The sequence below is a fragment of the Elgaria multicarinata genome, chromosome 5 (genome assembly GCF_023053635.1).
Source record: "Elgaria multicarinata webbii isolate HBS135686 ecotype San Diego chromosome 5, rElgMul1.1.pri, whole genome shotgun sequence".
NCBI classification, from domain to species: Eukaryota; Metazoa; Chordata; class Lepidosauria; order Squamata; family Anguidae; genus Elgaria; species Elgaria multicarinata.
The window spans coordinates 128,219,925-128,235,717 of NC_086175.1; the positions used below are offsets into that span (position 1 = coordinate 128,219,925).

Consider the following 15,793-nt stretch of genomic DNA (forward strand, 5'->3'; position numbering starts at 1 on the left):
ACTTGGGAGAGGGATGGGGGGAAGGGTCAAAATACAATATAAGGTTTACAAATGCAATTACTTTATTTCAGAGAATTTTTAAACTGCTTTTCATTTAAAATAAAAACTAAAAACCCTGAAGTGGTTTACAAAATAAAAATCATGCTAAAACAAACAAACAAACAAAAACTCATTCAAATAACTAGGGAAGAATAGCAGTTCCAGGTGTTCTCTGAGCGTCAGGGTTTTTTTGCAGCAATAAAAGCGGGGTGGTTACATTGTACTGTCCTGATGTTATGGTGAACTTGTGAAAAAGGTACGTGGCTGGCGTGGCATCATTGACCAAACTCTTGCATCAGAAATTGACTTGATTTGGATGAGTTAATTAACCCTCAAGAGACTACAGTGTGTGTGTCTTCTGTCATTATGAACCCCACAGCTGGGGGGGTTGCAGTGGATTGTCGTAGGATCTAAACCCAGTCGGGGGAGAGTTATTTGAGGGTTAAACAACCCTCCCATCCTTCACGGTCTGCTCCAGTGTTTTGTGAGGCTTATTTAACTCTTGAATAACCCTCCCCGGCCAGGTTCTGATGACACGACAAGCCACAGCAAGCCCAGCTGGGGCTGTGTACTCATACTGGTGGATGGCAGGTGTTGAGGCCCCTCGAGGGTTAATTAACCCACGATGGGCTGTTACGTCATCCAAAGGGGCTGCCTTATTTTTACAGCAGGTTTGAGGCATGTGGTGCTGTACAGAGAACCTTACATTCTGTTTTTTAACAATGCATCTCTGTTCTGAGGAACTACTAAGGGAGACACCTCTTCTAAGTGCATTGACCATGCCAGTTACTGGTGACAGGAGTTGTAGTCCAACACATCTGGAGGGCACCATGTTGGGGAGGGCTATTATTATTATTATTATTATTATTATTATTATTATTATTATTATTATTATTTATATAGCACCATCAGTGTACAGTGTACTATTCTACTGTGACTGTTGCTCTGGGGGTTGGGTTGGCACTATTTTGTATAGTACAATACAAAATACAAACTATTTTGTATTCCTGTTTGGTGTTCACAAGCCCAAAACGCAACTCTGCCTTGTGACCTTATAAAACAATATTTTGCTTTCGTATCCACAACTAAAAAAAGTGGAGATCTTTGCCCTGCTCTCATGACCAAGATACAGCGGATCATTTTGTCTCACAGCCACACTGAATTTGTACGCAGTTTTACCCCCACAATTCAACAAGGCAGGCCCATTTCTGCCCTCTATAGAATGGGAGGCCACGGAATGCTCAGATGTGGCAGCAGCCATCTTCTGACTTGTTAGCTCGGCAACGTTGTGTGCGTTAGAACTGGACATAGCCAAAAACTTCTGACACCGATACATTCTTCCTTTTCTCTGCGCCTTTCTCCACAAAGGCTTGCACGGAAATGGTGATGCCCATGTGTAGCGATGGCGTCAACGACATGTTTGAGCCTCAGAAGTGGGACTTCCACGCATACTCGGAAGAATGCTACAAAACCTGGGGAGTGAGACCTCGTCCTTCTTGGATCCCCACTTTCTATGGGGGGAAAAACATCAGTGCTCACAGCAACATCATTTTCAGGTGGGCTGCTAGTGCTTCTGTCGTAAGTGTTGGGGGTAGCGGGAATCTGTGTCTTGTCCCTAATTGCGGGGGGTGGGGTGGGGGATTCCCACTTTTCAGCCAAGGTCACTTCTCATAGCAGCTTACAGTTAAGATTCATGGAAATATATAATTAGGCTTATGGCAGAGGGTGAGGGAGAGAAACCGTACCTCCTGATGACGTGTTGCATGCTCCAGGCTGGCTGATGGTAACGTTACCTGCTTGGAGAAGCAGCCTTTCCTTTGATGGGCAGAGTTTTCCAGGCTGGAGGGCAGAGGCTACCTGTGGCACAGCGGTGGTGCCATTGTATCTCAGGCTGTTCCCCACATGCAGGTGTAGCGCTTATTTCTTCCTTTCCCTTCCAGTAACGGCGGTCTGGACCCCTGGTCTGGGGGCGGAGTAACCCGGAACATCACGAACACTCTCGTCGCTATCATGATCCCAGAAGGCGCCCATCACTTGGACCTGCGCTCCAACAGCCCATACGACCCTGACTCGGTGCTGCAAGCCCGCCTCCTGGAAGTCCACTACATGAGGCTGTGGCTACAGCAGTACCGGACTCATCAGCACCCTAAGTAGCCGGCCGCTGTTGGAGTTTGTGCTCACTGTTTTCTCCTAGTGACGTCGAAGGGACCGAATTGTCTCGTTTTGCAAAATCCCTTCTTGTTTCTCTCTTCCTCTTTCCCCCTCTCCTAATCCAAGCACTCTCTTTGACCCCTCTGGTTGTACAAAGGACCATTTGCAGTAGCAAGCCCAAACCAACACGCTACAGCTCTGGACTGGTGGGAGGCGCAGCACTGCTCAGGCATCTGCGGACTTCTACTGTTCCCGGTTGGGCACTGAGACCCACAGTCTGAGAGTGTAGAATGTTTCCTGGGGTGGGGGGCAGGGAGAGAGAGAGAGAGAGAAAAGGCAGGTACCTTCTCCCTCCCCTCCCTCCCCTGCCCAGCCATCCATGTGTGGGAAGCTGGACATCATACCTTATTAAGCTTTGGGTTTCATTGCCAAAGAGCCTCGTGTGGTGCAGAGCAGTAAAGCAGCAGTTTCTGCAGCCGAAACTCTCCCCACGGCCTGAGTTCGATCCCAGCGGAAGCTGGTTTCAGGCAGCCAGCTCGGGTCGACTCAGCCTTCCATCCTCCCGAGGTCGGTAAAATGAGTACCCCGTTAGCTGGGGGAAAGGTAATCACGGCCGGGGAAGGCAACGGCAAACCACCCCGCTATAAGGCCTGCCAAGAAAACGTCAGCGAAAGCTGGCGTCCCTCCCAGAGTCAGCAATGACTCAGTGCTTGCCCGAGAGGTTCCTTTCCTTTTTCCCTTCATTGCTACACGATATGAAGAAACAGCAGCAGGGCGTGGTTGCCTTCCAGCAGCTCACAAGGAGGGCTTGGAGGCATCTGGCTGGCCATGGTTAAAAAAAAGGATGCCGCGTGAGATAGATCCTTGGTGAGATCCAGCTGGGCACTTACGTTGAGCTCGCTCTCTAGCTTGTGATAGCTCAGCCAAGTTGTATGGTGACAGGGAGCGAGAAGAACCCCCTGCAAGTCTGCTTTTGGGGGGCCAAAAGCACTGAAACTGTGAAACCTTTTTTTGCCAAAATGGGAACCATCTGCATTTGCCTTCTCTAGTTGGGGTGGAGCATTTGCAGGGGGACGGGTCTGGTTCCCCCCCCTCCCCAGGAGTTTAACTCTTGATGCTAATTTGGCCAGCGTCTGAGGCCACCGTGAGATGCCGTACGGCAACCATGGGACTCCCAACATCTTATTTGCTATCCGATGCGAATGCAGGGGATAAGTATTGGGAGAATGCTTTCTCTCTTCTCCTGTTCACTGCTCCCCCCTCTCATAAGCGATTCTTTTTGTCCTCGGCCAGGTTTCTTTCCAGTCTCTTGCTCACTCTGGGGCGCAAGGAAGCAGTTGTAGAGGAAACATTGCAGGGGGAAGTAGCAGGAAAGAGTGGGCTTAAGTGCCCCTGCAAACACAGGATTGGGACTCCCATTTTGGAAAAACAGCATCCACCCCCCCAAAGCTAATTTGCTACCTATCCTTTGGGGTTATTGCTGTACACACCATTGGCAAAGTTGTTTCTTTGAGTTTGGCTTCTTTCTCTTTGAAGAGAAGGAAATGTCTCTACTACAATGACGTAGGAACACAAAACCAAAGGGATGAGAGTGAACAAACGGGTAAACTTTCTGTTTGACCCCCAGCAGTGAGGGTAGACCACTCAGCTTTGTTGGTGTTTTATTCTTCCTGCCAGGTGGGTATTGTTGTTTTTTGCCTACTTGCCAAAAGACCTGATCTGCTATTGGGCAAGCAAAAGCCTGTTTCCCTCAACGGGGTGAGGTGTAAAGCGTGTCTCTGTGAATTTTCGTGGGGCGATGACACCAAAACACCTCCACTGATCAGAGATTTGGCCTGCATGTCCCTTTCTTCTATTTGTGCTCCCCAGACCAGCAAAACTCCTGTCAATGCAAAGAGCTTCTCACAATCTGGAAAATGTGGCCTTGGAATGAGGTGGCCCAATGCTCCAAAAACACAATTCAGCAAAAGAGGGGAGTAGACAGAAGGCGGTACAGACTTATTCGGGGCTGTACCACATCGGACGACAGCTGTCTCTCTCGGACTGCATGTCTGAATAACTTCCCCATGTGAGAAAATCTCCCTTCAACTAAATAGAGGCTTTAAAGTATTTCCACCTTAAAACTTCGGGAGCGGATGCGACATCCATTCTGTTAATCTCTTAATGCTACCTCTTATATCGGCATGGGCACTAGCCTGCCTCTGAAGAAGGCCAGTGACTCCGGTTGTGTAGTATCTGGCTTATTTTAAAGCATATCTTCACAATAGTACCCTAAAACAAAGAGCTAGCTCAAACCATGTTGTACAGCCTTGCTTTTTGATAAAGTTCCCATTTTGATTGTCTGCTAGATTTTGCTAAGTCGTGTTTAAATTATGTTGGTTCTCGCTTTGTGCAAAAAGCCTTATTCACCGTGGTTAAAGCCATGGTTTAAGGTGTCTTCTGAACGGGCTCCGGCTTTCTGGTTTAACCACCATGGTTAAAGCCGTGGTTTAAGGTGTCTTCTGAACGGGGCCCATGTGTGTGTACATGGCAGGAGTGGGCAATTTATGGGAGCCATGCCCCATTGCAACTGCCGTAACAGGAGCAAAGAAGTAAGTCCCACTGTTTACAAGCAGACTCATGCTCCCAAGAAGATTTCAGGAGCACTTTTCTGGCTCCAAACAAGCCATGCTCTACTAGCACACTTCCCCCCCCCCCACTGCAAAAAAGTGTGGGGTTTGTGTGTTTTGCTACTCTTGTAAAAAAAATGGCCATGGTGTGTGCACATTGCTCACACCTGAGCTAAGGTCTACTCGCAATTTCACAGTGTGATGGCGAGAGCCTAGACGCTGAGCTCCATAGTCCTTTGGCGTACGTGTGGGTTTTCAGTACAAAAAATCCAATAATGACTGAACTGTACGAGAAAACCAAAACCGGCACGTCGGCTGAAATCCATAAGCTAGCTTGCTAAGGAACAAGTCCCATTGAATCCTAGGCCTGAATCACTTGCTTGAGTGGAGGTCACTCAAAGACAAAGCCATATGAGTAGCAGTCAGTGAAATGGCTTCCTACTTTAGGTGGGAAGGCTCGAAAAAGTAACAAAAACTGTCCAGCGTGATGCCCACCCAGTTTAAATTTCAACTTGTGATTGTGCCAGTCGTGTGTATATTTGAATCCACCCTTGTCTCTGAGCATATACTTATTTGGGATAAAGCTGCGAGGATTTAACGTCCAAGGTTTATATATAGTACAAGGCCCATTAGAGAGATAGTATTTTTTTTTCCCCTGGGACAATGACTCAAATTAAAATACGTACAGTAATAAAAAAAATGCATTGTAATTTTTAAAGGAAAAATAATAAAGACTTGTAATAAAATTAGAAAAATGGTTTTCATTACAGCAATGCCTGGTGTTAAAATTAGGGGTGTGCACGGACCCCCCGATCTGCTTCTCTTCCAGATTCGCAACTTCTGGATCGGGTCCACTCCACTCCGCTCCACCTATGGTCCGCTCTGCTTCGCTGCGGAGCTCCAAATCGGAGCTCCGCTTCCCCCCCATAGACTTGCATTGAAATCCAAAAACGCCTACAACTTTTTTTCTGTTAACATTAGAAACCTCAAAATCAGCACCATGATAGCTTATCCATGTATACACATGCATGCCAAGCCTCAAGCAAATCCAAGCATCCCCTGATTTTTTTGGGATTTTTGAAAATCGGACACCCCATTTTCAGAAATGGGATTTACTCGGACATTTTTACAGATAAAAATGTTGAAGCAGGCACCCTCACAGATGCCATCTAGATCCACATTCATGGCAAGTTTCAAGCAAATCCCATCATCCCCTGATTTTTGGTGGGTGTTTGTCCTTTTAACTCACCGCAATTCAACTCCCATGCTAGAACTCCATCAATTTTCATGTTAGAAACCTCAAATTAGGCACCATGACACCTGATCCATGTATACATATGCATGCCAAGCCTCAAGCAAATCCAAGCCTCCCCTGATTATTGGGGGATTTTTGAAAATCTGACACCCCAGTATCTCAGGGATTTCAAAAGCTGCAGACAGCTCAATGGGCTTTCTTTATTCATGGCCATTTCAAAGGAAATCCCAACATGCCATGAATTGGGGAGTAGATAAACCTAAATATGAATCTTCTTCCACACTTGAAAAATTTATTTGGAACTTCAAAAAGTCTAAGTGAGCGCAGGAAGGACATCTTCTGAGTCAAAGCAAGACACACGTAAACCATCCCTGCGAGGTGGGCACAGAGGAGGACAGGCAGCACTGGGAGCAAGCATGCCGGAGGCTTGTGGGGTTGAACCACAAAGCCCATCATGTAGTACAGCTCCCAGGCACCAGGCAGGCAGAGAGGCAGGCAGAGATGCCAAAGATCTATGGGGAAGTCAGTCCCAGCAGATGCCCCACCACAACAGCACCCAGGCGGAGGAGGGAAGGCAGGCAGGCATGTAGCAGACATTTCTGGGGACACAAGGAAGTGAGCCAAGGATTGTTTCAAAGCCAGTAATGCAAACCATTCCTGCGAGGCGGGCACAGAGGAGGACAGGCAGCACTGGGAGCAAGCACGCCAGAGGCTTGTGGTGTTGAACCACAAAGCCCATCATGTAGTACAGCTCCAAGGCACCAGACAGGCAGAGATATGCCATAGATCTATGGGGAAGTCAGTCCCAGCAGATACCCCAAAACAACAGCACCCAGGCGGAGGCGGGAAGGCAGGCATGGAGCAGACATTTCTGGGGGCACAACGAAGTGAGCCAAGGATTGTTTCAAAGCAAGTAATGCAAACCATCCCTGTGAGGCGGGAGCAGCACAGAGAGATGCCTTTTCCTTTGCATCCCATAACTAGGAGGCTAGGAGGATAAGAGTAAAGCTTGTTTGTGATCCTTGCTTCAGAGTTCATTGACTGCATTGTGATCACAACCATTATTAAACCACAACAAGATAATAACAATAATAGGAGTACTAATTAATATTAATAGCAATAACAACAACAACAACAATAATAAGGAGTTGAACCACAATGAAAGCCTGCCTGACTTCACTGAAGAGGAAAAGCCAGGAGAGCTTGGGCTATGGGGTGTATAAATATGAAATAAAAAAATAAAGGAGGGGTGGAATTAAAAGCAGCAGTGTTGCTGAATAAACAACAAGAATATTTTTTTTAAAAAAAGCTATGTTTGTCTTTTACCAGTAAGAGGAAAGTGGACGTGCCCAGGGGGAGGGGGAATTATGCCAATTTGACTGGCCCTAAGTAAGTACCAGTCTTTAAGAAGCTACCTAACACTTCAACTCATGACAGGCATAGCTTCTCCACTGGTTTATCTTTGGAGGGCTCTGATGACCCTCCAAGGGCAGGAGTGTGCGCACTGGGCACGTCCACATGCCCTAGGGGACCTCATCCCCTTGCACCACATCTGTTCAGTTGTTCACCAAGGTTAGGGTGGGTAGCAGTGCTGTGTTTCCTATCTGTTATTTATTTGCTTGGTATATGATTTCAGGTTGTGTTTGTGCATTTGGTGGGGCTACTGTTTAAAAAAAACACTGGGAAAAGTCCGTTCAGAGACTAAGAAAGAAAAGTTTCCCAGTATCCCAAGTTACTAAGTATCCCATTTTGCTTATCCCCCCCTCCAACTTTTGGATTGGAGGATGCTTCATCAGGTGATCATGATTGGGAGTTGAATCTGCCTCTCAGCACTTCAAAAAGGTACCTCTCCTGCTTTTTTTACCCTATTTTTAAAAAAATTATAGCAAGCAAACCGCAGCACGCAAAGTGCTGAAAATAGGCTCAAAATTACCCCCATCCACGACTTCCTAAGCACAGCAAGTTTCAAATAGAAAGCTTGAAAAACAAAAAAGTTATCCACTAATCTTTTCCGCAATGCAATCCTATGGGCGAAAAAATCCAAAATGGTGGGCGGAGCGCTCCGCGATAAGAGAAGCAATCCGCTTATGGTTGCTTCTCTTCACCATGCTTCTTCAGCCCCCCCCCCCGATCTGCTTCTCCTCCGCCTGTAGCAGAAGTGGATCACCCCGATCCGCTTCTGCTTCTCCAATCCAAGGAGAAGCGGATCACACCCCTAGTTAATATGATATTTTCAAATGTTCAAAGCTCTTCACTGGCATTATCGTGCTGAAATCCTTACAACAGCCCTATGAGATAGATCAGTGCCCTATTGCACGTACGTGTGTGTGTGTGTGTGTGTGTGTGTGTGTGTGTGTGTGTCTACAGCTGAGAAAATGGCTTTGTCTCCTGAAAGTGATGCTTAAGACCACATCCCATAGGTCTGCCCCCCATCACATATTACAAGGGTATAAAAGGACAATGTATCTGAGTGGCAAAAAGGGTCCTCTTGGGGAACATTGCCCTACATTTTGCCCTTTGAATATCTTACTTGATGGCCCTGTGATAATTTACTAATTTCCAGTTTTGTTTTCCTCCTGCCATGAGGGCTAGCACCATGCTTTTAAAAAACAAAACAAAACAGAAACATCAGAGGTTATCTGGAGGACAAATTCCATGTAAATTTCTGAGCTGCGTGCACACGCACGGTAAACAGATTTAAATATAGCTACATATTTCAGTCCAGACAAGTAAGTATAAATGAGTCGAATTTTTATGTTTAATAGTTATGGGCTTCAAGCAGAGGCGGGCCGAAGGTAAACTGAAATGCACTGGTTGATCTCTGGCTGATTTGCAATCTTATTGGCAAGGATGACGGACTACCAGTAGCCCCTTGCTGATCACTTATTTCTCAGCCGGCGTGTTCCTTCCTCACCTCACAAATAGGAGTTTTAATGAGTCACTTTTGGACAATTTAAGAGTTTTATGTTAGAATCTCTGATCTGTAGTAACTCATTTGTACTGTTACACATGTCATCACAATGTACAGCTCTTGGAGTGCAATGAGCAATTGGTTCCAAGGTTTGCTACAGCCTCCATTTTGCATCTGGCTCTGCTCACTATAGTCCAGTCATAATATCACTTGATGCCAAGCTATTCTTATATACGAATACAGTAGTGTAAGGTAGGGTGAGCATATGAAAAGGAGGACAGGGCTCCTGTATCTTTAACAGTTGCATAGAAAAGGGAATTTCAGCAGGTGTCATTTGTATGCATGTCGCACCTGGTGAAATTTCCTCTTCATCACAACAGTTAAAGCTGCAGGAGCTATACTGCAGCTGTACTGTGACCAGATTTAAAAGAGGGCAGCTTTAACTGTTGTGATGAAGAGGGAGTTTCACCAGGTTCTCCATATATACGAATGACACCTGCTGAAATTCCCTTTTCAATACAACTGTTAAAGATACAGGTCACCTTATGTAAGGCTTATTACTAGAGAGCTCTCAGACTGATTTTGCTTGTTTTTGTTTTAATCTGAAGCTTAAGCAGCGTGGATATGCAGAAAATTTTGGAAGTTTGAGGACGTTTAAAGCTCGAGCTTTAATAGCAATTATTTTCCTCCGTGCCAAACAGGCAGGGCAACCCCTCTGCCATTGGGATGCCTGGCAGCCCTGCTCAGCCAATCAGTGTGGCACGAAGGCAGGCCCTGGGTGCGGCTGTGCTGTTAGGCTGCTGCTGCCAATGAGGAGAGAGAAGGGGACGGAGGCAACCAATCAAGCGTCACAGGGAGGGGCCGTGCAAATTTGGGAGGGGGGCATATTTGCATTATTCATGAGCCCCTCTGCGGTAAGAGGACCAGGGGGCAAAAATGCGGAAAAAGAACAGGACTTCTAGTGCCCATGGCGGCAAGGGCTTTTCGCTACTTGCAAAAGGAATTAAACCCTTCTTATTTAATTCATGTGAGGAAAGTATTGAACATATGAAAAATATAGCAAATTATAATTAGGGCAACAATTCCAAAATTGGAGGTTTTAAAGAAATTTGCCTTGAGTGCCGTTTTTGGTAGGAAGGCAGGGTATAAATCAAATTAAGTAAAGTTTTTTTTAAAATTGCAGTGGTAGCCAAAAGCAAAGAAATTATTATTATTATTATTATTATTATTATTATTATTATTATTATTATTATTATTATTATATAGCGCCCCATAGCCAAAGTGCTCTGGGTGGTTCACAAAGATTAAAAACATTGAACATTTAAAAACCAATATACAAAATTTTAAAGCATAAAAAGCATATAGACTATTATTATTATTATTATTATTATTATTATTATTATTATTATTATTAATAATAATAATAATTTATTTATTTATATAGCACCATCAATGTACATGGTGCTGTACAGAGTAAAACAGTAAATAGCAAGACCCTGCCGCATAGGCTTACATTCTAATAAAATCATAATAAAACAATAAGGAGGGGAAGAGAATGCACCAAACAGGCACTGGGTAGGGTAAAACTAGCAGTATAAAGTCAGAACAAAATCAAGTTGTAAAAGCTTTAGGAAAAAGAAAAGTTTTTAGCTGAGCTTTAAAAGCTGTGATTGAACTTGTAGTTCTCAAATGTTCTGGAAGAGCGTTCCAGGCGTAAGGGGCAGCAGAAGAGAACGGACGAAGCCGAGCTACATATCAACTATCCAGGGTCAGTTAAACAAAGCTGTTAAATACCTTGGAGAAGAGAAAAGTTTTGACCTGGCACCAAAAAGATAACAGTGTTGGTGCCAGGCGAGCCTCATCGGGGAGATCATTTCACAATAGTGGGGCCACCGCTGAAAAGGCCCTCTGCCTTGTTGCTGTCCTCTGAGATTCCCTGGGAGTAGGCATCCGGAGGAGGATCTTAGATGTTGAGCGTAGTGCACGGGTAGGTTCATGTCGGGAGAGGCGTTCCGTCTGGTATTGTGGTCCCAAGCCGTGTAAGGCTTTATAGGTTAAACCCAGTCTGTAACTCTGATTTCTCATTTCGTCCTTGAGTCTGAATAATCTCTTGCACACCATCCGGTCAGAGAACTGGTCAGTGCAGATTCATGAAAATATAACCCCATTGTAAACTTTTATTCAAGGCCTTACCTCAAGGGGGCACAATTGCATTTCCAAACCTCTGCATAACCAACTCCACTTCTCAGGGTTTTACAACCCCGGAGCAAAAGCTACACCAGTTTCTGTTGCTCCTCTCCCAGCTTCCATTTGCAAAGACCTCTTCCTCCCATCCCCTGGGTATAAAAAGAGAGGGGCGGGTGCCCCGAAACACTGAGCCGCAGGATGGCAAATCCCTTCCGTTTGTCTTGTTTTCCTAATATATGCGACCCCTTTGGGTGGTGTAAGCGGTTTAGGTATTTGCCATAAAGGGGTGGTGGTGGTGTCTTTTAATGACAAAACTAATGTGATTATCCGAGTGAATGTGAGAGGGGAGCACTGAAGGCTTAAAGGAAATCTGTTAGAATAGCTGAATGTATCTGCTTAATCCTGTCTCTAATGTGGCCGGACAATGCTCTGGAAAGCAATCGCTCTTTCTTTCCTGGAGTAAATGCTTAGTCTCCAGAGGTAGGCATAGCTTGCAGCTTTTTTAATGCTCTTAACGCCTCACTTTCTCTAAAACCTCCCCACCACCACCGCACACACACACACACACACACACACACGCACGCAGCTGCCAAGAAGGGCAGGGAACGCTCTGGAAAGTTTTTTTTTTAAATAAAACTCAAAAAGAAATGGTTGAGGTGAAACAAATGATCACTATATGCTTAACAGCTCCAAATAGTCCAGAATTGGCTTCTCTCTTCCATCAGAGCTGTGTCCATACCATTCAATTCTGGTGTGTCTTTTCTCCCTAGTCAATAAAAATACTTCAATAGAGTACTTGCTTCATATTCAGTAATGCCTGGCGTACAGTATCTTGGTACACCTTATAATAACTTGGTGTTATTTTCCCTGAGTTGCAGATGGGAATCGTAGGCCGTGGACAATGGCTTGTCTAAGACCACTGAACAATTTCTTGGTTGTGGTAGGACTGGAATGCAGACCTTCTTGGTATTTTAGCCACTAGCTCCAGCTCATTAGAGTGGTTTGCGTAGTCCTTGTACTATGGAGTCCAGCTTCAAATTTGCCCTGGTTAGTTTTGGTTTTCAGTGGGAAAATTCTGGTACCCTCAACAATTCTGGTGCCGGTTTTCTGGCTACAGCTGTGGGTGAGGTTCTGGAAGTGGTTCAGGGAAGTGATATTCCTGATACGTTGCCTTAAGGCAGCCTAGCAGAACTAGAAGCTCAGGTGATGGGCAAATTTGGGGGAACGATTTGTGATGGTTCAGAGCATGGCAACATCATCAGGTAACAGCAAGGCAGTGCATCCTTTGGAAGTCATTGAAGGAGTGACAGAGGACTGGGTGGGTGGGGAATGGAGGGTGGCTTTGGTAAGGTAGGGACGGGGAACTCCTGAGGGCCAAATTCAATTTTAGAAATGCTCTCAGAAGCCATATTCAAGGGGTGAGTGGGGCTGAAGGCACAGGGGTTGTGGTCTTTGAGGGAACCCCAGAAGACTGGATTTGGACTCTGAGCCTGGGGTTTCCTACCTCTGTAGTAAGGAGACAAAGTGCAAATATACTGATCTGTTCAGAGCGGTTTTTCAAGTACCGTATTTCTTCGATTCTAAGACGCCATCGATTGTAAGACGCACACTAATTTCAGTACCACCAATGGAAAAAAAGCTTTGATTCTAAGAAATAATAAATGACCCGCGATTCTAAGACGCACCCTGTTTTTAGAGATGTTTATATGGGGAAAAAATGCATCTTAGAATCGAAGAAATACAGTATAGACTTTAAGTGCAGTTCCCAGGTTGAATATTATTTATTTTATTTATTATTACATTTATATCCCACCTTTTCTCCTCCAAGGAAACCAGGGAGGCATACATAATCCTCCTCTCCATTTTATCCTTACAACAACAACCCTGTGAGGTAGGTTGGGCTGAGAGTCCGTGACTGGCCCAAAGTCCCCCAGTGAGCTTCCATGGCTGAGTGAAGGCTAGAACCCTGATCTCCTGATTCCCAGTCCAACACTCTAGCCACTACACCACACTGGCTCTCACATTTCAAGCTTCAGACGTGGCAACACGTGGTGGTTACGAACAAGGTCTTCGTTGGTGTCGCTTCACAGATCCCCTTCAATCCTAGACACGCAAATGTGGGAACCACTCCGCCAAAACAACAGGCACGACTTGGCCACCTCGTCTTGGAAGGCCCCAACTTTCAGGGTCTCTTGCCTCTTCTCTCCCAAAGTGATGAAGTCAGCCTTCCCTTAACGTCAAAAAGAGATCAATAAATGTCGAGACAGCGGGAGGCGAACGCAATAAGCGGTGGTGCTTGAGTTATCGTGGTAACCTGCCAAAATCCTAGGTCACCGAGTAATTTACAGAGAAGGCCTGATGTCATCCGAGAACAATCCCGTCAGCCTGGGCCCCAAATGTCTCCCGTCTCCTGCTGCTCATATTATTAATACTACCAACAAACAGCGGGGCGTTAGAGCAGAGAAAAGAAAACCCAACTCAAGCAACCAAGCTGAAGGATAACCGGTGGCCAGTGTTCAGTGGGAACTTGAATTGGGAGCTAATAAGGGGGTCTGGGAAAAGAGCGAGTGAGAAAAACAAACGGGTTCCCAGCAAGGCCTTTTGCAAGTCCCTCCTGCAAGTGCGTTTTTGTCAGCTGTGGAAATGAGATGTCAACAGTTTGGGGGAGGTGACCATGGTGGTGCGTTGGTGTCCATTTTCCTGTTGAAGGGATCTCCTTCAGAGTCACCCATGGAGACCAGGGGGTGGTAATGGTTTCTAAGCACTCCAGCATCATTCTAAAATTAATATCCAGCTGGCAATGTAAACCTTCCTCCTTCCCCCGTCCTGCCCCCTTTCCCCCCCCCCATAGCGTGGGAATAAGTCGTCACGGCAATAAAACCAGGTCAGTCGAAAAGAAATGTGAAACAGCCCTCGAGACAGGATGGCCAACTTTATTATTATTATTATTTTACCAGCCTCTGCTCCTGTGTCATAGAATAGTAGAGTTGGAAGGGGCCTACAAGGCCATCGAGTCCAACCCCCTGCTCAATGCAGGAATCCACCCTAAAGCATCCCTGACAGATGCTTGTCCAGCTGCCACTTGAATGCCTCTAGTGTGGGAGAGCCCACAACCTCCCTAGGTAACTGGTTTCATTGTCGTACTGCTCTAACAGTCAGGAAGTTTTTCCTGATGTCCAGCTGGAATCGGGCTTCCTTTAACTTGAGGCCGTTATTCCGTGTCCTGCACTCTGGGAGGATTGAGAAGAGATCCTGGCCCTCCTCTGTGTGACAACCTTTTAAGTATTTGAAGAGTGCTATCATGTCTCCCCTCAATCTTCTCTTCTCCAGGCTAAACATGCCCAGTTCTTTCAGTCTCTTTTCATAGGGCTTTGTTTCCAGACCCCTGATCATCCTGGTTGCCCTCCTCTGAAGACGCGCCAGCTTGTCTTCATCCTTCTTGAATTGTGGAGCCCAGAACTGGACGCAATACTCTAGATGAGGCCTAACCAGGGCCGAATAGAGAGGAACCAGTACCTCACGTGATTTGGAAGCTATACTTCTATTATTGCAGCCCAAAATAGCATTTGCCTTTCTTGCAGCCAAATCACACTGTTGGCTCACATTCAGCTTGCGATCTACAACAATTCCAAGATCCTTCTTGTTTATAGTATTGCTGAGGCAAGTATCCCCCATCTTGTAACTGTGCATTTGGTTTCTATTTCCTAAATGTAGAACTTGGCATTTATCCCTATTAAATTTCATTCTGTTTTCAGCCCAGCACTCCAGCCTATCGAGATCACTTTGAAGTTTGTTTCTGTCTTCCAGGGTATTAGCTATCCCACCCAATTTTGTGTCATCTGCAAATTTGATCAGCGTTCCCTGCACCTCCTCGTCCAAATCATTAATAAAAATGTTGAAGAGCACTGGGCCCAGGACTGAGCCCTGCGGCACCCCACTCGTTGCCTCTCCCCAGTTTGAGAAGGTTCCATTGATAAGTACTCTTTGAGTCCGATTCTGTAGCCAACTGTTATTATTATTATTATTATTATTATTATTATTATTATTATTATTATTATTATTATTATTTATATAGCACCATCAATGTACATGGTGCTGTACAGAGTAAAACAGTAAATAGCAAGACTCTGCCGCATAGGCTTACAATCTAATAAAATCATAGTAAAACAATAAGGAGGGGAAGAGAATGCCAACAGGCACAGGGTAGGATAAGCAGGCACAGGGTAGGGTAAAACTAACAGTATAAAGTCTGCACAACATCAAGTTTTAAAAGCTTTAGGAAAAAGAAAAGTTTTTAGTTGAGCTTTAAAAGCTGCGATTGAACTTGTAGTTCTCAAATGTTCTGGAAGAGCGTTCCAGGCGTAAGGGGCAGCAGAAGAAAATGGACGGAGCCGAGCAAGGGAAGTAGAGGCCCTTGGGCAGGCAAGAAACATGGCATCAGAGGAGCGAAGAGCACGAGCGGGGCAATAGTGTGAGATGAGAGAGGAGAGATAGGAAAGAGCTAGACCGTGAAAAGCTTTGTAGGTCAACAGGAGAAGTTTATATTGGATTCTGAAGTGAATTGGAAGCCAATGAAGAGATTTCAGAAGCGGAGTAACATGGTCAGAGCGGCGAGCCAAGAAGATGATCTTTGCGGCAGAG

The 15,793-nt window shown here is 45.5% G+C and overlaps 1 protein-coding gene across 1 annotated transcript in view; it reads left to right on the forward strand.

Annotated features, from left to right (window-relative positions):
* PRCP (prolylcarboxypeptidase) overlaps positions 1-2,618 on the forward strand; it is a 47,788-nt gene extending 45,170 nt beyond the window's left edge. Inside the window, exons 8-9 of the mRNA XM_063127861.1 lie at positions 1,408-1,595; positions 1,980-2,618. Of these exons, the coding sequence (XP_062983931.1) occupies positions 1,408-1,595; positions 1,980-2,193 (402 nt within the window). The 3' untranslated portion in view covers positions 2,194-2,618. The remainder of the gene's footprint in view (positions 1-1,407; positions 1,596-1,979) is intronic.
* Positions 2,619-15,793: the final 13,175 nt, after the last annotated feature.